The sequence below is a fragment of the Aptenodytes forsteri genome, unplaced genomic scaffold, assembly GCF_000699145.1.
Source record: "Aptenodytes forsteri isolate BGI_AS27 unplaced genomic scaffold, ASM69914v1 Scaffold249, whole genome shotgun sequence".
NCBI lineage: Eukaryota > Metazoa > Chordata > Aves > Sphenisciformes > Spheniscidae > Aptenodytes > Aptenodytes forsteri.
The window spans coordinates 2826613-2844617 of record NW_008796188.1 but is presented as its reverse complement, the minus strand read 5'-3'; the positions used below and the strand labels follow the sequence as shown (position 1 = coordinate 2844617).

Below are 18005 nucleotides of genomic sequence, written 5' to 3'. Positions count from 1 at the left end.
GTGAGCGAGCGGCTGGGTGGGGCTTAGTTGCTGGCTGGGGTTAAACCACGGCACTGATGCATTTCAAGCCTGAAGTTTCTGTGCATACCACAGATCATGGTAATCCAGAGTACCTGTTCCTATTTAATCCTGCCATCTCACAATGAGCACATACATGCTGTACTGCTGTGAAATTCGGCAGACACTACTTTTGCCCACATTCCTCGAGCTTTGTTTCTCCCAAATCCCATACACATGTACACTCCCGACTTTAGCTGAAAGACAGAACGCTAGTGAGATTATTCAGTGTATTTCTTGTGCAGATAGGCTAAGCTATAGGGTAGACTATAAAAAAACCCTGAACCACCCCAAACATTAACTGGACTAGCAAACTACTCCAGCCTCAGGAGTCCCACAAATAAGCCTTCCTTTCATACTCATAGCTTCAAACTTCAGATTTGATCACCAAATACTGCTGCTTAAGTTTCCTCCAAGACCCAGCTCTCTTTTATATGCCTGAGGGCCAAAATCCTAGTTCGGAAAAGCATTAAAACCTTTAGGGTTAACAGAAAAACTACTGAGACATGAATTTATCTTCTCCAGCTACACCCCTAAGATCATTATATACTGGCATTTGTGGTTTGACATGCCACCCATCTGCTCTCCTCCCCCAGTACAGATCAGCAGACCATCGCCAGCAGGACATGCAGCCCGACGCAAGCTCACGCTGCCACAACTAGGAGTTAAAAGCACTAAGATGAGCATCAGTAGTACAAACATCCCTCCCCCACATCTCTCAAGTTCACGTGACATTTTCTCAAGGACTTTGAAACAACCCTGAGCAGAGATGAACCTTCCCAGGCCCTGCACAAGGAATAAAGCTCCTCACTCCGCGCCTGCAGAGGGGACATGGAGGCAATTAGGAGCTGCCGTGGGATTTAGAAACTGCATCTAGACAATCTCAGAGGGCAAGTGGCAGAGATTCAAGCCCTGGCAGTAGTCTCAACGGCTGATATCTGAACCCCTCCGAAATTTCCCCACCAATTCCAGGGACTGAAAAGTCCCAGCAGATCCGGGCAGGCGAACAGAACGGAGAGAGCTGGCAGAGCATGGGCTGGAGTGGGCTGTTATTAATAGGGGGAACTTGACTCTCGGGAAAAAACCAGGACAGCTGCACTGAAAGTACCTTAATGGTTAAAGCTCTGGTCTAGCCCCATCCATTTGCTAAGGAAGGGCTACCACAGTGTGATGGCAGCTCTTTGGCCACCACTACTGGTTTGTGGAGACATGTCCCAAAAAACAGAGAGGGGCCAAGCCAGTCCTTTAAGGACATTGCCAGCAAGGCTGCAACATCACTGTGTTGAAGTGGTCTGACTTTGGGAAAAAGGCCTCTTCTCTGTTAATTTTTTGCTTTCTCCTGAAAATTCATGCCATCCTAGCAGCCCACACACCTGTGGAAGGAGGAGACAGGTCAGAGGGAGGGGAAAAATGCAAGACAAAACATTGTCAGCAGAAAATGAGTTATTTACTGGCTTGTCACTGTCCTGCTGTCAGCACTGGTTGCACCAGAGTCTGTGCAGCAAGTGACACCGTCACTCCTCCTCCTCCTCCTCGGCCGAGCGATGCAGGCCTCCCGGGGACCGGCAGATGGCAACCACACTGAGCCTGAGCGCCCCGGCTCTCATCCTCCCCACCAAGGTTATTACATCATCTGAAAATTCCCAGCGAGAAATCAGATGAACCAGAAAAAAAACCTGAAAGGAAGGGGACAAAGCGCTTACGAAGCGCAAGTGCAACGGGTTAAAAGCTGCGATGCCTGGGCCCCGCTTGCCAGAAGAATAAATGATCGTTTTCCTCCTGCGGCGCCTGGCAATTTTGCCCTTGGCAAACGGCACTGGAGATCCCCGGCTGCTGGCACCGGAGGAGCCCCGGAGAGACAGGCTCAAAGTGAAAGTCAGCACATGCTCACAGCTCTAAGGCCAGGCTCCATCTAACAACCTCACAAGCTCCTCCAGATAGTATTAACTGAGCCTCTGCCCATCGATCCAGCCTGCTTGCTTTCAAGGTGAGCCCCCAAAATAACCATGTGGGAGCACCGACAGCAACCTGGATTAATACTCGCAGACACCTCGATGCAGACTAACTTCAAGGCAGAGCACTTCCCCTACCTGAACACACTACCTGGCTTTATGTTTCAACGGAAAATTATCCCCATCGCCAAAAAGCAACCCTAGCAAAACTGTATTAAACATGAGTGAATAATCAAAGTTAATCTGTCATTGCCTTCGGGAGGGAGGAAGGGAACGGGTATTTTTGTATAGGTGTTTTAAGCTTTACACCATGTAGTTTTAAAAACAAAGGTTTTAATCTTGTGCAGCCAGAACGGATCTTTTACCATGTAAGCTGGCTGCAGCCGAGCCTAAGAAAATGGAAAGTAAATATGGGATGAGGTAATTTGCCTGGTGACCATGCTGCAACAGTACACAACAGGTTTTCTCACCGCTTCCTAGAATATTAGATTTAACACTATAGACAGAGGATTACAAGTGCTGTGAAATCAGGAAATAAATTTCTGCTTCAGGAGTTCAGTGCGTTAAGTTCCTTTAGCATTCCTTAACAGAGATGTGTCTTCGGGGGGGTGTGGGGATTTAGTTTTTAAAAATGGCACCAATTTACTATTTTAGTCTGTTTTAAATATAGTGCTAGTGAAAGATGCCAAATTAATTGTTCCCAGACACTCCATGCATTTCCTACTGTTGCACAGTCTGTGCAAAGCCAGAATTTAAACCCAAACACACACATTAGCCCAGTGTCTTAACCTGGACCAACCACTTTACACCCTCATGAGACGCAAGGACACGCACCTTCCTCCCAGCATTACCAGCGGTGTTTTACACCTCAAGCAGCCAGGCACTCCTACCAAGGAAAGGAAGCGCTATGATCTATTTACTGCCTGGTTCTCCTGATAAAAGTACCAGTTCCTATCATTTGTGGTCCTGTATTTTGTGATCAGAGGAAAAAGATGACAGATGGACACCAATCTCACGCAAGCCAGTAATTTTTGGTCAAAGAACAGGCTTGTATTTAATTTGGCAGCTTACGAAGCAAAAGACTCTGGAAACTACTTTTCCCTTGGGAAAAGTCCCTAACACATGAAATCCATGAATACCCCACAGTCAGGGTTGGTTAGTTATTCCTCTTAATGATGATTAACCCTGATACCATAACACAGGGCAACGAGTGTCTTAACGGGAACATCCCTTCTTACTGTACCCTCTGAACCATGGAAGATCATTTACAATTCCTTACAAGGTCAAAAAAATTTCCTGTGACTTAAACCAATCCACAAATAATTTGAGAGAGATGAACAAACTCTGCGGAAACAAGTATTTCTCAAGTGGTTTATAGCAACAGAGACACCAGCCTAAGACCCAGGTCCCAGTACAGACTCCCAGGCACTGCTCCGTTTCCCCACCCCGAGTGGGGCTCCAGGTCAGGTTCCCATAACAAACATGTTCGTAGCAGAGCAGACTTCAGGTGTAATGCTTTCCCAAACCCTTCTGCTCCAGTAAATGCTCTGCTCCTAAAAATACTTGCAGATGAACAAGCTTGGTCGTACTCGAGCAGATCTGCACTTCCTCTGGAAGCCCAGGATGGAGGAGCAGGCTCCGGAGCACGCCCATGCATCCCTTGTAATCCATCTCAGGACCCAGTTTGACAATGCCCCTGGCAGCTCCGTGGATGCTGTGCTTACCATCTGGGAATGATAGGACAGGATGAATACATGAGTCCAGTTGGGAGAGGCGCTCCAGCAAAGGGGCATCGTACTGGATTTCCACAGTCGTCGAGCTTCGAGTGCCGCACAGAGCACACGAAGGGTTCACATCACAGCTACATCGCACCAGGCTATTACGATGGACCTGGAAAGGGGAGAGAGAATAGTATCAACATATCAGAGGTCAACGTGTCTAAGGGCTCTCTTCACACATTCCGCTTTGACAGCTCATGAAAAACATCCTAAAGGCTGGGGTATTTTTTATACGGGTATAAAACCCGTTCATTTAGTCTCTCGACTCATAAAAGGATACTTCCACTTTGCATAAACACAACTGAAAACTACCACTCACCAGCACAGACAGTTTAACATCTACTAACTTTGGCTAAAAGTGTTTAATTTTATCTAGGTTGAAACCTCACTTACAAAAACCATGAGGCAGCACAATTCAGTTGTCAGAGGAAAAAAGGCCTTTTTGAGATCAGACGGGTCAGAGAGTCATCACTATATGCCAAGAGCTGACACTTACAGGGACATCTTTACAGAGTGAAAAAGGCTGTTTTTCAACCTTGTTTCCTAAACCAGGACAGACTTTGAATTCACAGATTTATAGACTTTATATAGACTTCATTTGTATGAAACCACTGCAGGCAGATGCACAACTGGATGTAAATCCCATACAGAGACAGCAACCTATGATTCCCCATCAAAATGGAAGGATGTATCAAACCAGATCCTGCAGAAGTCTGTTCTGAGTCTAGTATTGTTCAAATAATTTCCATTAATGACTTGAATGATGAAAGAGAACTGGGAAGGGCTGCAAGCACCTTGAAGGAAAGAGCTGGAATCCCACTCACGGTTACAAATTAAGAGAAACGATCTAAAATAAGTCACATATAATTCACTGAGGGCAAATGCAACAAGCGGACGCTTCAGTGACCAGTGAAGAGGACGGAGAGGTAACTGAGCAGCAGTTCTGCCCAGAGGATCTGGTGGTTGTTGTGGATCAGAAAATGAGCATGAACCAGCAGCGTCATACCATTACTGAGAATTAACACCCCACGGGGCTTTATAAACAGGATGGCTGTGCAAGATGCATGAGGTAATGCTGCCACTCTGCTCGGCATTGCTAACGTGAGCTGGAGGGCTGCACCCAGTTTTGGGCACCTATTTCAAGAAGTATGTGCACCAAACGGAGAGGAAAACAGCAAAAAAATTACGAGATCAAAAAAAATACGTCCTATGTGCAAAACCAGAAAGACCTGTGGCGTGTTTAGTGTAGAGGTGACCACATTAAGAATTACCACGTCAACTTTCACACTTCGGGAAGAGCTTCTGAAGTGACGAGGGGAGCTGACCAGTTTACACCAGGACTTGGGACTACCGGTAATGACTTTAAATGACAGCCAAGGCACCTTATATTAGAAAGTTTGGTTTGTTTGGTTTTGCTGTCTGAAAAATAAGACTAGCTATGCACTCAAATAGCTTGCCTAAGGAGGTTTAGACAAACTGTCTGGCACGGTATGAAGATAAAGCAGTCTGCTCTGGGGCATGGGGATGCCGTGGGTGACTGCAGGAGATCCCTTCCCGTCCTGTTTCACAAGACCAGTCCTGCTTCCAGCCCAATGCAGGCTACAGACCCACTCAACCTTTAAGCCGCTTTTCTTTCCTACAGGACATCTAACTTAAAAATTTCAAGTGATGTATTCAGATTTTGTAAAGCAGTAGGCACAGTCACGTATGATCTCTATTGAAACACTGAACTCTCCCGGTTTTAATTTCTGGTTGCAGCAATCCACAACCACTTTGTGCTAGACAGGAGAGTGTGGTCAACTGGACATGGTATTTCTGGTCGATGACCTAGCCATCACTCAGCTTTCTCTCGAGTAACTGGAGGAGTCCACAGAAATCCTCTGCTATCTGGCACATCTTCCATCCTTTGGAACTGCTCTTCTGAACCGCCTCTGATTATCAAATGCGTTTTAAGAATACGGTCAATAACTAACACAGAATTAACAGATACTTCTTCAAATACTGAGTGCACAAGTCAGCATCACCTACAGGATAGTTCCTAAACTTCCAAATCACTGAAGATCTTGCAAGCAGTCACTGCAGAGGTTTACCAGAAATACCCCAGACAAAACTGCAAATGAGTAATCAGTTAAAGCTAACTCAGCTGAGCGAGAATCTATTTTGCTCAGAAAAATGTTGCTTTTTGAGCTTCTCTTTAAAACTCCAGCACCCGCAGAGTGAAAACCCCCGAACCCTTGTGGTAAAGTTTGACTTGAAACACTTTGACTCAAAGGTAAGTGGATTTTTGCCATCTATGGTTCTGCAATCATGAGAGCTGCATGCACAAAAAAGGTCCTTATTCCCTCAATTTCTAACTATCTATCCTCCAACTGACAGTTTACGGCATTCCTAAGAGAAATTAAAAAGAATGAAGCACGGCCTCTCCTCATACGGGGAATAAACTGTATTTCCACTGAACTGAATTCTCCATAAGGGCAAGGGAAGACTATGTGGAGAGGAGTATAAAATAAAATAAATTAAAAAACCAAACCAAAACAAAAAAACCCCAAACAAAACCAGGAACAGAGTCACGGCATTCAGCGATTTCCAAACTTAAGCAGCGGAAGCGAACATGATCACCTCGGCAGGCCTTTTGCAAGACATCCCACATATGCCTGGTCAGGCAACTGTAGTTTTTCTTGGAGCAAGTAGCAGCGAGTTCCTGGGGCTGTGTTAATTCCTGTGCTCAGAGTTAAGGTTTCCTGATACTTGACTTTTCAGAGCTTCTTTCGACTGCTCAGACTGTGCCATATTGAACTACCCGGCCTGAAGTTCACCTCAGGCTGGCTGGTTTTAGAAAAGAAAACCCACATCAGAGTTCAGCATCTCCCCTCCCCAGTGACAGCTAATAAAAGTCTTCCAACAAAGTAAAAGCTTCTCCTTCGTTTCTCCTCTACTTCTCCAACAGCCTTTGACGCCTCACTGTCCTCCTCTTCCTCCCCATTATTTTTCCCCTCTTAATAACCACAAACATTCCCAAAACAGGGAGACTTCTTCATGCAAAGAGCAAAAGCACACTGGACCAACGCATCAGTACCTCACCAGGCTCTTTGGCACGAAGCTTTTAGCTATATACTGCATCAAAAAACCAAACAGCACTAACCTTTTTGGAAAGGGGCATAATGCTGCTAGGTCGAACAAGCCGTCGCTTCTTACAGCTCAGTACCGGGCGAGTGCGAGCTGCTACACACGTTCCATCCGAAGATGAAGAAACCATGTTCAGTCGTTGCTTTTTATGCAAGAGCTCCTCAGCTTCCTGGCCATCTCCCTGAGCATGTTCTGCCAGGCCAGGCTGAAGACTGCCCAAGAAGAGAAGAGAATAAGACATACTGTTATTCATTCAGCCATCCCATGTTACCCAGCAGTACCAGCCAGGTTCACAATTCAGACCTTAGCGAACACTCTAAGCTGAGTTTAAAGCATTGCAGTTTCACGAGGCAATAGCTTTTATTAAGGCAACTCTAATTTTTGCTTTTACTTCGGTCATGTTCCACACTCTCCCAACCACTGAACCTTTGACAAAATACCTTTGGAAGTTCTGAACACAAAATAGCATGTAAAGCCGGACACAGAGCAAGACCAAAAGCCACTCTAGCCCTGAACAGCTTTAATCCTAGAATTCAGCTTCCCTCAAAATTACAGTTCAGGGTATCTTCATACAACAGGTTCTCACAAGTCTCAATGCCAGCGAGCACAAGACAGAGAACATATAATTTTCTAGAAAAAAATATTTAACCTCGATGTAAACTTGATTCTGATTAATATTTGAGAACTATACCTCTAACAACTCTCAGCAGTGACACCAGAAAGGTGCAGTGTTAACATTAACCTTTCTGTTTGATGTACAAAGGACTTTCCTGTCCACACACAGTAACCCTGCCCCACCGTGGCATCAACACACCATGCCACCTACCGAATACCAGCACAACTCCTCATCTATGGAACCTTTTCATGTATATTTTACAAGTGTTTCATTTCTAAAAATGCAAAACATTAAAGCCCTGTGGTCTAAGGCTCTGTAGTTCAAAGGCTACAGGCGTATAAAGGGCTCTGTTATAGCCCACAGTGTTTCAGCTGTAACAATGAGTGAGTTGATCAGTGCTTTCCATGCTTGCAGCATCCCTGCCCAAGGTACTAAGCAAGGGCAACGGTGCTGGCAACGCTTCTCTACCACTACCAGAACTTCGAAGCATCATGTGTTCAAGGGTTTTCAAGTGGTTCAACCCTGAAATCATCCTGTAGCACAGGATAATTTCTTTCACTTGTTTTCATTTACCCACTTAGACTCACTCAACAAAAACAGCCTGGAGAAACAAAGAATTTAGAAAATCTTACTCCCAAAATCAATGGGATTTGGGTTCCTCAGTATCTCCAGAAACATGGGCCAGTGGTTACAGATACTTCTGCAAAATAACTGCAAGCGGGCCACTAGTACCTTTGAATCATGCAATTTGCAAGTGTATTAAAAATACCCATAAAGAAACAGTTTTGAACATGCTCATTGCATGGTTGCCTGCAGGGCCTGTTCATGTAAACACAGCTCAGTTTAATACCATTTTCAGAAAAACAATGCAGCAGAAAACCTCAAGCAAGCAATCTCCTCCAAAATGTTTCCAAGCATGACCTACTACCATACTTTTTTCAAAAAGGGACCATTTATACCGTTACCAACCTAGTTACTACCCACCAGCATGTTACAGGCTGGTTTCTGATGGGACTTTGTCAAGATCATAAAAATCAAACTCTTCCCAAAATATGCAAGCAGCTTACGTGTTAATGACTCCATTGACGGGTCTTGGTGCTCCACAGGGCTTGGCGGGATGGGATTCAGGAGTATTTGCAGCAGAAATACCCGAGTTCTCTAGTGGCTGGGATCCAGAAACACTCTAAGGAAGGATGAGAAAGATCATAAATTAATTAAAAAAACTTCTTAAACAGCCACAACGTTCTTATTCCCAGTTTCTAGTTGAGGATTCTGCACTGTAGCCATGGGTTTCCACACAGGACTTCAAAACAAGGGTTCAGAAGTAAACAGGAGACCAGAGACTTAAGGCCTTCTTGGGGAGCAGCTCTGACGAGAGGCTGGATACATGACAGCGCTTTCAATGCGAGAACCAAAGGACTTCAATTCCCCGCAGACAACCACTGAGGAGCATGACAGGCTGAGGTCTTTAAGGAGATTTTAGCATTTTGTCTCAATAGTGCAAACAAGTTCATAACCACCTGTAAACCTCCCAGGCGTCTTCTGAAGTTTGATGTTGTGCTCTGAGCCACACGGCTGCAAGCTCTTGTCTAAGCACTTTGAGGGAAAACGGGAGGAGAGGGAGAGGAGAACAGACTTGCAAAACTGAATTTGCATTTTAACTAAATACCTGTGCAAACATGGTCCAAATAGCACTTTAAAAAGTATTTTAAATGAGTATGCACACAAGCTGTGGTTTTTGGATATAAGCAGGCCAACTCTATAAAGCTAAAACTGCCTGATAAACACAAAGCTGGAAACACCTTTTTGGCAGAGGAAAGTAAGTAAAAACTAAGCTAAAGACACAGAGCTCCCCAATCCCTTCTGCCTTAGGTCTGAAACACAAACCCCCTCGCTCTGCAGTGAGCAACAGTTACTGCGTGGCTGCAGCACTGAACGTTGCACATCTCCCACTGCCCCGCAAGTGGCTTCGATGGGGGGGGACTGTCACCGCAGCTTCCAAGGACACACTGGCTTTGTACCAGCAGGTGCCGGCGCGGTCCAGCATGTTCATACCCCTGGCACTCATCGCCCGCAGTCTCATCCTTGCAGCCCCTTCTTTTTGTTTTCAGACACGCTCCTCCTCCTCCCCAGGGTTAAACTTCATTTCTTCCTTTGTGCAGCACTTCCTACACTCACTGCCAATGTCCCTCTACCTGGGTTTCCCCTTTCGCGCACGCAAGGGTGGTGGTGCAGTTCAAGTACTAGCAAAAAAGACAAAAGAAAAGGTCTGACTTACCTACATAAGACAGCTGGCCAGCCAGCCAGCCCCCCTGCTTGTCACATACTCTATCTTTAAAGCATCGGTATTGCATTGATTAAAATCTTCCCTGCAATCACTCCCCCAACTCAATGAACAACTAAAATCAGGCTACAGCGGTGCTGGACTAACAGTTTCCAGAATAGCAGAGACCTGACTCACCAAGGGAAGAGAAATTTCTAACAACAGACAACTTCTGCCTGTTGCCTGTTTGAGGAACTTTGCTGGGTTTTCTACACTTCTGCTAAAAAACACATTTCTCCCTGCCCCCCCCGCCCCGGGGAGAAGCTCTCTGCTCCCTGCCGAGCAGAGACAGGATCAGACGGATAGGCTCATCTCTGACACTCGGTCTGAGCACACAGACGTAGGGGCGAGATCAGATTGCGCCAGAAGCGTTAGGCAAGCGCAACACGGCACCCTGGCGAGGTGAACTCAGTGCAGGAGCTGAACGTTTTCCCTCTGGTTTCCAGAGGCTCGGCAAGGCTGAGCCTTCACATGACACCTCCGCCGGAGGCACCCACGGTTCAGGAGGGCGGGTACACATGACTCATAAGCTCTTTTGAAATAGGGTATTTATTTTCTTCTCCAGAAAGGGTCTTAAAGGAGGAACCTCTTCTCCAAGAGCTGTCTCTGGCTCGGTGGTTCAAGATAGGAATAGAGGGTGACCCCTCTGCTTCCTGTGGAGGAGCTGGAAAGCATCAATCCAAAGTCTATTTATCAGAAACAGCCCAGGCTCACCTTATCACACTGAAGATGGGTGTACCCTAACAAGGCTCTGACATGAGCAACTGGGGAACGAGCAGGACTGCCAAGAGCTGACATCTCCAGCGTTCAGAGCAGAGGCAGAGCTCTTGCACCAGCTCCTCCTGGATGCACCTCCCAACGCCGTGCCTTCCTCCGGGGCTGGCTGGGCAGCCAGCCTGGGATCCAGAGGAGCGTTTATCACACCAGGATCACATCGACGCTCCAGACTGAGCTCTCTGTGTTTTGGGTATGCCTGGGGTCTGGAAGTCCAGGTCTTTAGGATCCCTAGGACTCTTGGGGGGTGTGTGTGGGGGGTGGGGTGGGGGGACATCAAAGATTCAGCTTTAGCATACCTGCTTGTCGCACATGAAACCAGGAGCCTGCAGACTACCGGGGCTCTCACGGCAGTAATGAAGCTGTGTGTTGGCAGGTAGTCACGACCCAACACCAGGAATGTCCCCCGTATTCCCAAAAACCCCAAACAAAACCAGACAGGTTCACACCTTCACCTATTACTAGATACAAACCCCTAACGCAGGGAAGAGCCTTACCAAGACACTCCCATCAATATCTTTTCTCATTTACTATTACAAATTTTAAGTGCACCCCCTCACTAGACTAGCGATACAAGCAATGAACCAGTATCAACAGCCGAGTTACTTCTTCAGGGCTTCGTGTTATTCCCTTCTTCAGGCAAAAAATATTTATTCACATACTGAGCTTCCAGTTCCCAACAGACATTCCCAGGCCTTCTTTGGAAAGCCCTTCCCTCCACTGACGATAGGATTAGTTCCTCCTAGGGATTATCAGCCACATCCCACGTATCAAGCCAATGCCCGAGGACACGTATCCTGCATTCACGCCAGCCAAGGGAGGTACCCATGAGTGGATGAGATCCAAAGAGGAGCTGGGGATGAGACAGGATGGATTCCTCCCCTTACTCCACACTGCAGACCTGTCTCTTACTCTGCCAGTTGGGGAGGTTGGAGGGAGAAAAAAAAGCCTAATTCTAAGCAGCCCAAAGAGTGCCAAAATGATAAGCACCTCTCCAGGAGAGGCCCAAGAGATACCCTTCCAGTAAGTGTCCTAACGCAACAGGAATGGTCTGGGCTAATCTCTGGCTCGGAGCAGATCAAGGCTCTGACTCAACACCCCACCCTTACGAGCAAATCTAATTAACCACAAACCCTCCAGCAGCAGGGTGTAGAAGCTGGGTGCCTGGAGGCAGTGTTTCTGGTGGCTGACACCTCCAGCACTGCTGCAGAGAAGCTGGCAGCGTGGGGTGATGTGTGCGTCCACCAGCAGCCACGCGTGGAAGGGGAATAAAAAGTCCTTTTCAGGAGGAGTTACCCTCCGAGATGGCAAGCACGGCTGCAGCAGCCACAAGAAAGTGCCAAGTAGGAACCTGCAGCCTGCTTTACACCGAAAATGTTGTTCTTCATTGCTTTCAGTATCTATTATTTGTGTCACTGTTACCTCCAAGACCTGCAAGAGAGATCGGATCTCCATCGCACTAGCGCTGCAGTAATAAAAGTCTCCATCTGAAGAGCTCGTACCCAAGTGAAAGGGATGAGAAAAGGGACAATGCAGGAAATGAGTAAACACAGCAACAGTGAGACGGCTGTGAGCTGCAAAACCAGACAGCAACGGCCAAGCAAGCATTTTCTTTTCCACACATCAGAAGTCTTACAGACATTTTCTATTCTATACATACAGAGATGATGCCTAAGACAATCTAAAAAAGGACAATGTGATGATTTTGTAAGTATACAGAAAATGTCTTTAATACATAGGGACAAAGTCAGGTGGGACACAGTCCTTCCATCTGCAGATTCCCAGGTTGAAAATACACTCATGTCAGATAAACATCCTGATTTAAACAGATAAGGAAGAAAATATTCTTCCTATCGCTGTTAAATTTGATCATTTATCTCCGTTATCAGCCTGCTGTTTACAGATTAGCTCCCAAATAACAGCCAATTCATCAGTGCAGGAGCACGCTATTTCTGAAGCGAATCGGAGCACACCGTCACTGCGCTTGTTTATTATTCTCCAAGCGCTTTTTGGGTTAAAGCATGAAAAGGGGGGGGGCCACACGACAGACGGACATCACTGTTCAAAACCAGACACTGCGTAATGCTTGTGATTCAATCATGATCTGTAGCAGCCCCTGTCATCCTGGCTCTCCAGCCTCCCGTCACTTCTCCAGCGTGACTCTGTTTTCATCTGAAGCACCATCTAGTATTTCAGTCATGAGCAAAACCTGTTCATTGTACCAAATTACACAGCAGAGTTCTGGGGTCAGCTAATCTGCTAATTCAAGACTTAAATTCCAAACACACATCTGAAAGCCAGTGACAAGCAAGGAGACATTTTATTACAATCACTCGTAATAACCCCTTTGCGGTCCGGTGTTAATCAAAAATTTCACAGTATTCCAGATTATCATTCAGTATTAGGTAAAACTCTGACAAAGTCTTACCAGCAATAGAAGAAAACACTTGAAGTACAATTTTACAGCCACTTCTAGTTATGTTTTTTATCTGTATCAACTACATTGAATATTGGTCTATGAAACTCAAGCACTTCCATTGCAGCGAAGCTCCGTTTCTCCCCAAATGCGGCATTAGGACAGAAAGGCAGGAGCGCTGCAGCTTGGTAGCAGGAGTTTGAGCCACGTAGGGACCACCCTTCTCTTAGTACTACACCACAACTTCAAAATCCTCCATTTTAATACGTCGATGTGTCCCACAGGATCAAAAGTAATCACAGCCAGGCTGAACAGTACGATCAAGCCTTTAGTCTGTGGCCTACATTTCTGCATTAAATAATAAATACCTGACATTCTGCATAGTTTCCAGTGCATCTCACTGAAATCATTAGTTCCCTTTCCAAGGGGTAACACTCAGGCAGATATTAATAGCCACAACTTTAGAAGCCTTTGCTAATTGTGCTGCTCAGTTTGAGGTACTTTTGCTAGCTAGAGGGAAAGGATTAGTTAGGATTTTTAAGCTTCACAAAATGCTAATGCATATTACAAAAGTACCCCGAGGAACGCTGTTCTAAAAGGTATTTAAATCGTATCATTTATTAACCCCAAAATAACCTAGGAGGGAGCGAGCTACACAGACCAACAGATCAGCAATTCCCACGTGAAGTCCCACAGAAAGATGCTTCTGCAGGAGGCCAGTCCCATGCCAGACATGCAGTTTGAGCATCACTCTCCAGCACAGCTTAAAGGATCAACCTTCCCTACCCAAAACTCATGAATGTGAAGTATCTGGACCCGGTCACTTCTGCTGCTGGCACTTACCAGCCGGTCAGCCCCAGGCTCCAGCTTAACTTCAGCACTAATGGGACGGGACGCATCATCTACTGCAGGATCAGGGGGTGATGCTTCACCAAGAACTATCAGCCCCTGGAAGAGAGGGAAGGGAACAGGAATTAACTGCGGGTCCTTCGGCCTCAGCAGGGAAACTGTGCATTCATCGTCCCCCAGAAACTACAACCGCTGCACAGCAAGGCTTGCATTCTCACCGCATTTTTCAGACATGATGCCAAACCGAATCCCCTGCTGCCTGGATTTTCCTGACATCTAAGCTGAACTCGGAGGGGGAAGGACAGTGGCTGAAGCCAGATCACATGCCTTCAGCCCATTAATAGTAGACAGTTAGCTCCCTCTCGGGCAAAACTGCTGAAACGCCGCTGCCGTCCCGCTTCCCACCCCTTCCCCTCCTGCCGCATGCGAGGAGGTTCAGCGAGCTGCATGCCAGCAAAACCAAAGAGAACATTTTGCTGTAGTGCAGAGCAGGAAACGACTGCTTTCATAGTACAAAGTGGAACTCGCCACCACAGCCAAGCAAACAATTTTGAGCGGGTGCCAAAAATCTACAGTCAAACTTGTTACTCTGAGCAGATTTTTTTCAAAGAAGTGATATTCACAAAATTCAATAAGGAAAGAAAAACACTGATAAACAAGCCATTGCTATAAACCTAGCGGGACAAAGCACAGTGGCAGAGCACTGTTTTATCAGGCTTAACATATGTTGTCCTGTTTATGTTTTACTCTAAGTGAAGCTTACTCTAAAGGCAGAACTGCTTTCTCTCTGAACACCACAAAGGAAAATAAAATCGTTATAATTACGCATATTCTGAGCTATTTTATAACAAAACAGGCTAAAGTGTGCAAGGGATTAAAGAGTTGGTAGAACCTACAGGCCATGACTATAGTCCAGGACAAAGACAAGCCAAAACGAGTTTGTGACCGGTCAAACAAGGAGCTATGGAAAGGGCTGCTCAGATTAAGAACAGGTGGATCAGCTATCTGAAAACAATTTCAGAGGTTGCATGGTGTCACAAGAAAGTGAGCCTGGAAGGGAACCCCGACACGTTTTCTGGAGAGAGGAGAGCGCTACAAGGCTTCCCTCAAAGTCCACAAAGTCAAATCTTACATGTAACTGTGCATCAACAACTGATGCCATGGCATGTGGCCACTGAAGTCTCTTGTAAGGCTGATCTTATGCCTTGACACAATCTTCTGTACAACAGATTGGTGGCTTTCCAGAAAGACAGTGGTAGCCCCTCGTTCGGGAATACCATAGTTCGGGAATACTTTATTTAAAAACAGTTCATAAACTAAATACAACTGTACATGGCCTCTGACCAGCAATGAGGAAGTAGCCAGCTTCTAGAATAAACATGATGACGATTTTCTAGAGTTTTCTGACATCCCAGAAGGACGTTTAGTGGATGAGAGAGGCTGGAAGTCTAAACTCAATTAAATACTGCTGTGCTTTTCCTCCACTCTTAAAAGATCCCTCTCCAAAAGCAACACATCACATTTCGCCATTGCTTCTAGAAACATCCTCAGGCACGCTTCAACAAAGAGGTCGGTCATCTGCAGATGTCAGGTGTAGGAGACACTGGACATGATAAAGGGAGAAACTGGGACTGAATGCAAAATTGGAGCCAAGGAAACTGCTTCCCTTTGACACTCGGGAAAGCACTTGGGCTTCTCATTTGCTGAGCGAGAGAACGAGATGGGGAAGCACGGGCATCAGGAACAGAAACAGCCACCAAGGCCTTCTCCCTCCAGTTTAAAGGAAGAGGATGAAGGGAGCTGCTCCATGCCTCAGGAAGGAGCAGTAATTAATTCTATAAACTGTGGGTATTTGTTTAGAAGTATGTCCCTTTACTGGTGACTTTGAAGCAGAGGCAACGCTTAAGGCAGCCTTCCCTGTGACCGTCACAGCTTTGGTTTTCGTGCCCTCGTACAGAAGCTGCACTGCCCAAACCTACCGTGCACGCCAGTCGTCCTCTCCCAGCTCCTAGCCCACAAGACAGCCTCTACGGACCCACAGACCTGCAGGTTGGACGGCATCTTCCTACTGAGGGCTCATGCACTCTGCTTTGCTTTTAAGAGTTTTAAAGCTCCATTATTTATACACTTCTGAATAATAGAGAGGAATTAGAAGGGCAACATCAAATTTCCAACTCTCAGGAAAGGGAAAGGAGCAGCGCATGTGAATTATTCCAAGGTCACACAATACTTGCTTTTCACCAGCGTTCTCCAAAACAAAGAAAAAAGGAAGCCCTCCCCCCCACCCCCAGTATTTAAGGGCAAGTTTGCTGCTTCTTTACTCCCATTTTTATCACTAATTACGGTATTAACGAGAAGTCAATTGTACAGGTCTCGGATAGAGACAGATAGAGAGAGAGATCTCATATCTCACAGTCCTGTAATAGTCAGCAGCTTCTGCCAAGGGACTACTGGGTGAGGAAGAGGACTGACACACATTAAGACACATCAGAAAGAGACTGAGTGTCCTAAACAGCCCTGCGCAGGGACAGCAGCATCTCTTAGCGTGCCCTAAGCCCAACATACCACTGCAGACACAGGAAACTCACATGAGAGCTGCAAATTCCTCCAGCAAGAGGCTCCTCCTAACTCCCATCCCACCCTTCCCATCACGCATTTCTCTTGACTCAGCAGCTCCGGCCAGAGCACAGCCCTCCCCACGGGGCAGGCTGCACACAGGTCAGACCAAAAGCTCGAAGGGAACGCAGCAAACCCATCTTGGATGGTCTGGGAACAAGTCGAACCTGGGTCTGCAGAGACGATGTGCAAATCAACCCCATCTTTAAGGAGTCTCGGTCACTGTACTTCAACCAAGTCTGCCACTGCACAAAATTCCTGCAGGAGCCCCTCATCTTAATCTACCTCTTATTCCATCTAAGAGTGAAACTCGTAAGAGACACAGAAAGAGAGGAGAAAATGCCGCTTGTTCCTTTCCAAACACGGAGCATCTGCCACTCACACATGCAGGGAGGTGCAAAGGCTCTGCATGGGAGGGGGACCAGCACCGTGCACACCCCACCTCAAAAAGGCCCAACAAAGCACATTTGTGAAAAGAAACAAAACCACCTTATTACCTTCATCGACATCCAGTCCCTTAAATTAGCTCTACACACTCTTCAAAACCAACACAGAATCGAAGGCACAACAGCCCACTATTTTTAAGCGCCAGAAAACACAGTACTTTACAACTAACTTTGAACACATGCTCACTGATTTGTTGTTTTCCACCGCATCTCACCAGGCTCCAACCGAGCCGATCCAAATATGCTGAAAACACAATTAGTGCTGAGACACCCAGGCAGCAGTGTACCTTCAAAACAGAAGGTTATTTTTGACTGCCTGGTCCTTCTCTTGCTTTGATTTGACAAAGCAATGCATCTTTGAGAGGTACGCTGGGATGTAAACCTTAACATATAAAGGTAATTAACCTAAAAAAAGAATAAAATAAGAATAGCAACCTTGAATTCCTGCAGCAGCTACATTTTAACCTCCTTATGGCCAAATAAGCTAAAGTTAAGTTATGTTGATAGAAAAAACAAGGCGTCTCCAAATTCTTTAATCGTCCTTGTACAATTTGAAGCCAAATCCTTTCCAACAAGACTCCTGTATTACTGAAACATGCACTCGTTTCTCTAGTCTCCTACACTTGTCCCAAGCTGCTTTTACGAATCTTACTCTGAGTTTTTCATTGATGAAAACAGAACACGTTTTACAAGGCATCCTTGCGCTAAATGACACTGAGACAACGACAGCTGGGTACAAGCGGTGATCTCCATGGAGTCCTGTCAGAAAGATAGGGTATCTGATACTCACTTTCTTGATCAGGCAGAAGATAGAAAAAACAAGGCGTCTCCAAATTCTTTAATCGTCCTTGTACAATTTGAAGCCAAATCCTTTCCAACAAGACTCCTGTATTACTGAAATCGTTTCTCGTTTCTCTAGTCTCCTACACTTGTCCCAAGCTGCTTTTACGAATCTTATTTTTCATTGATGAAAACAGAACACGTTTTACAAGGCATCCTTGCGCTAAATCACTGAGACACAACGACAGCTGGGTACAAGCGGGGATCTCCAT

At 46.0% G+C, this 18005-nt stretch overlaps 1 protein-coding gene across 3 annotated transcripts in view; it reads right to left on the bottom strand.

The window, feature by feature from the left end:
- The window catches only part of KANSL1 (KAT8 regulatory NSL complex subunit 1), an 83149-nt gene that overhangs the window by 11154 nt on the left and 53990 nt on the right, over positions 1-18005 (bottom strand). For 2 of the 3 annotated variants that reach the window (XM_009287902.2, XM_009287904.2), the window contains exons 3-6: positions 13886-13990; positions 8597-8712; positions 6930-7125; positions 3734-3899 (exon numbers count right to left, since the gene is read on the bottom strand). In XM_009287902.2, the coding sequence (XP_009286177.1) occupies positions 3734-3899; positions 6930-7125; positions 8597-8712; positions 13886-13990 (583 nt within the window). The remainder of the gene's footprint in view (positions 1-3733; positions 3900-6929; positions 7126-8596; positions 8713-13885; positions 13991-18005) is intronic. The other variant, XM_009287903.2, reaches the window with a different exon arrangement.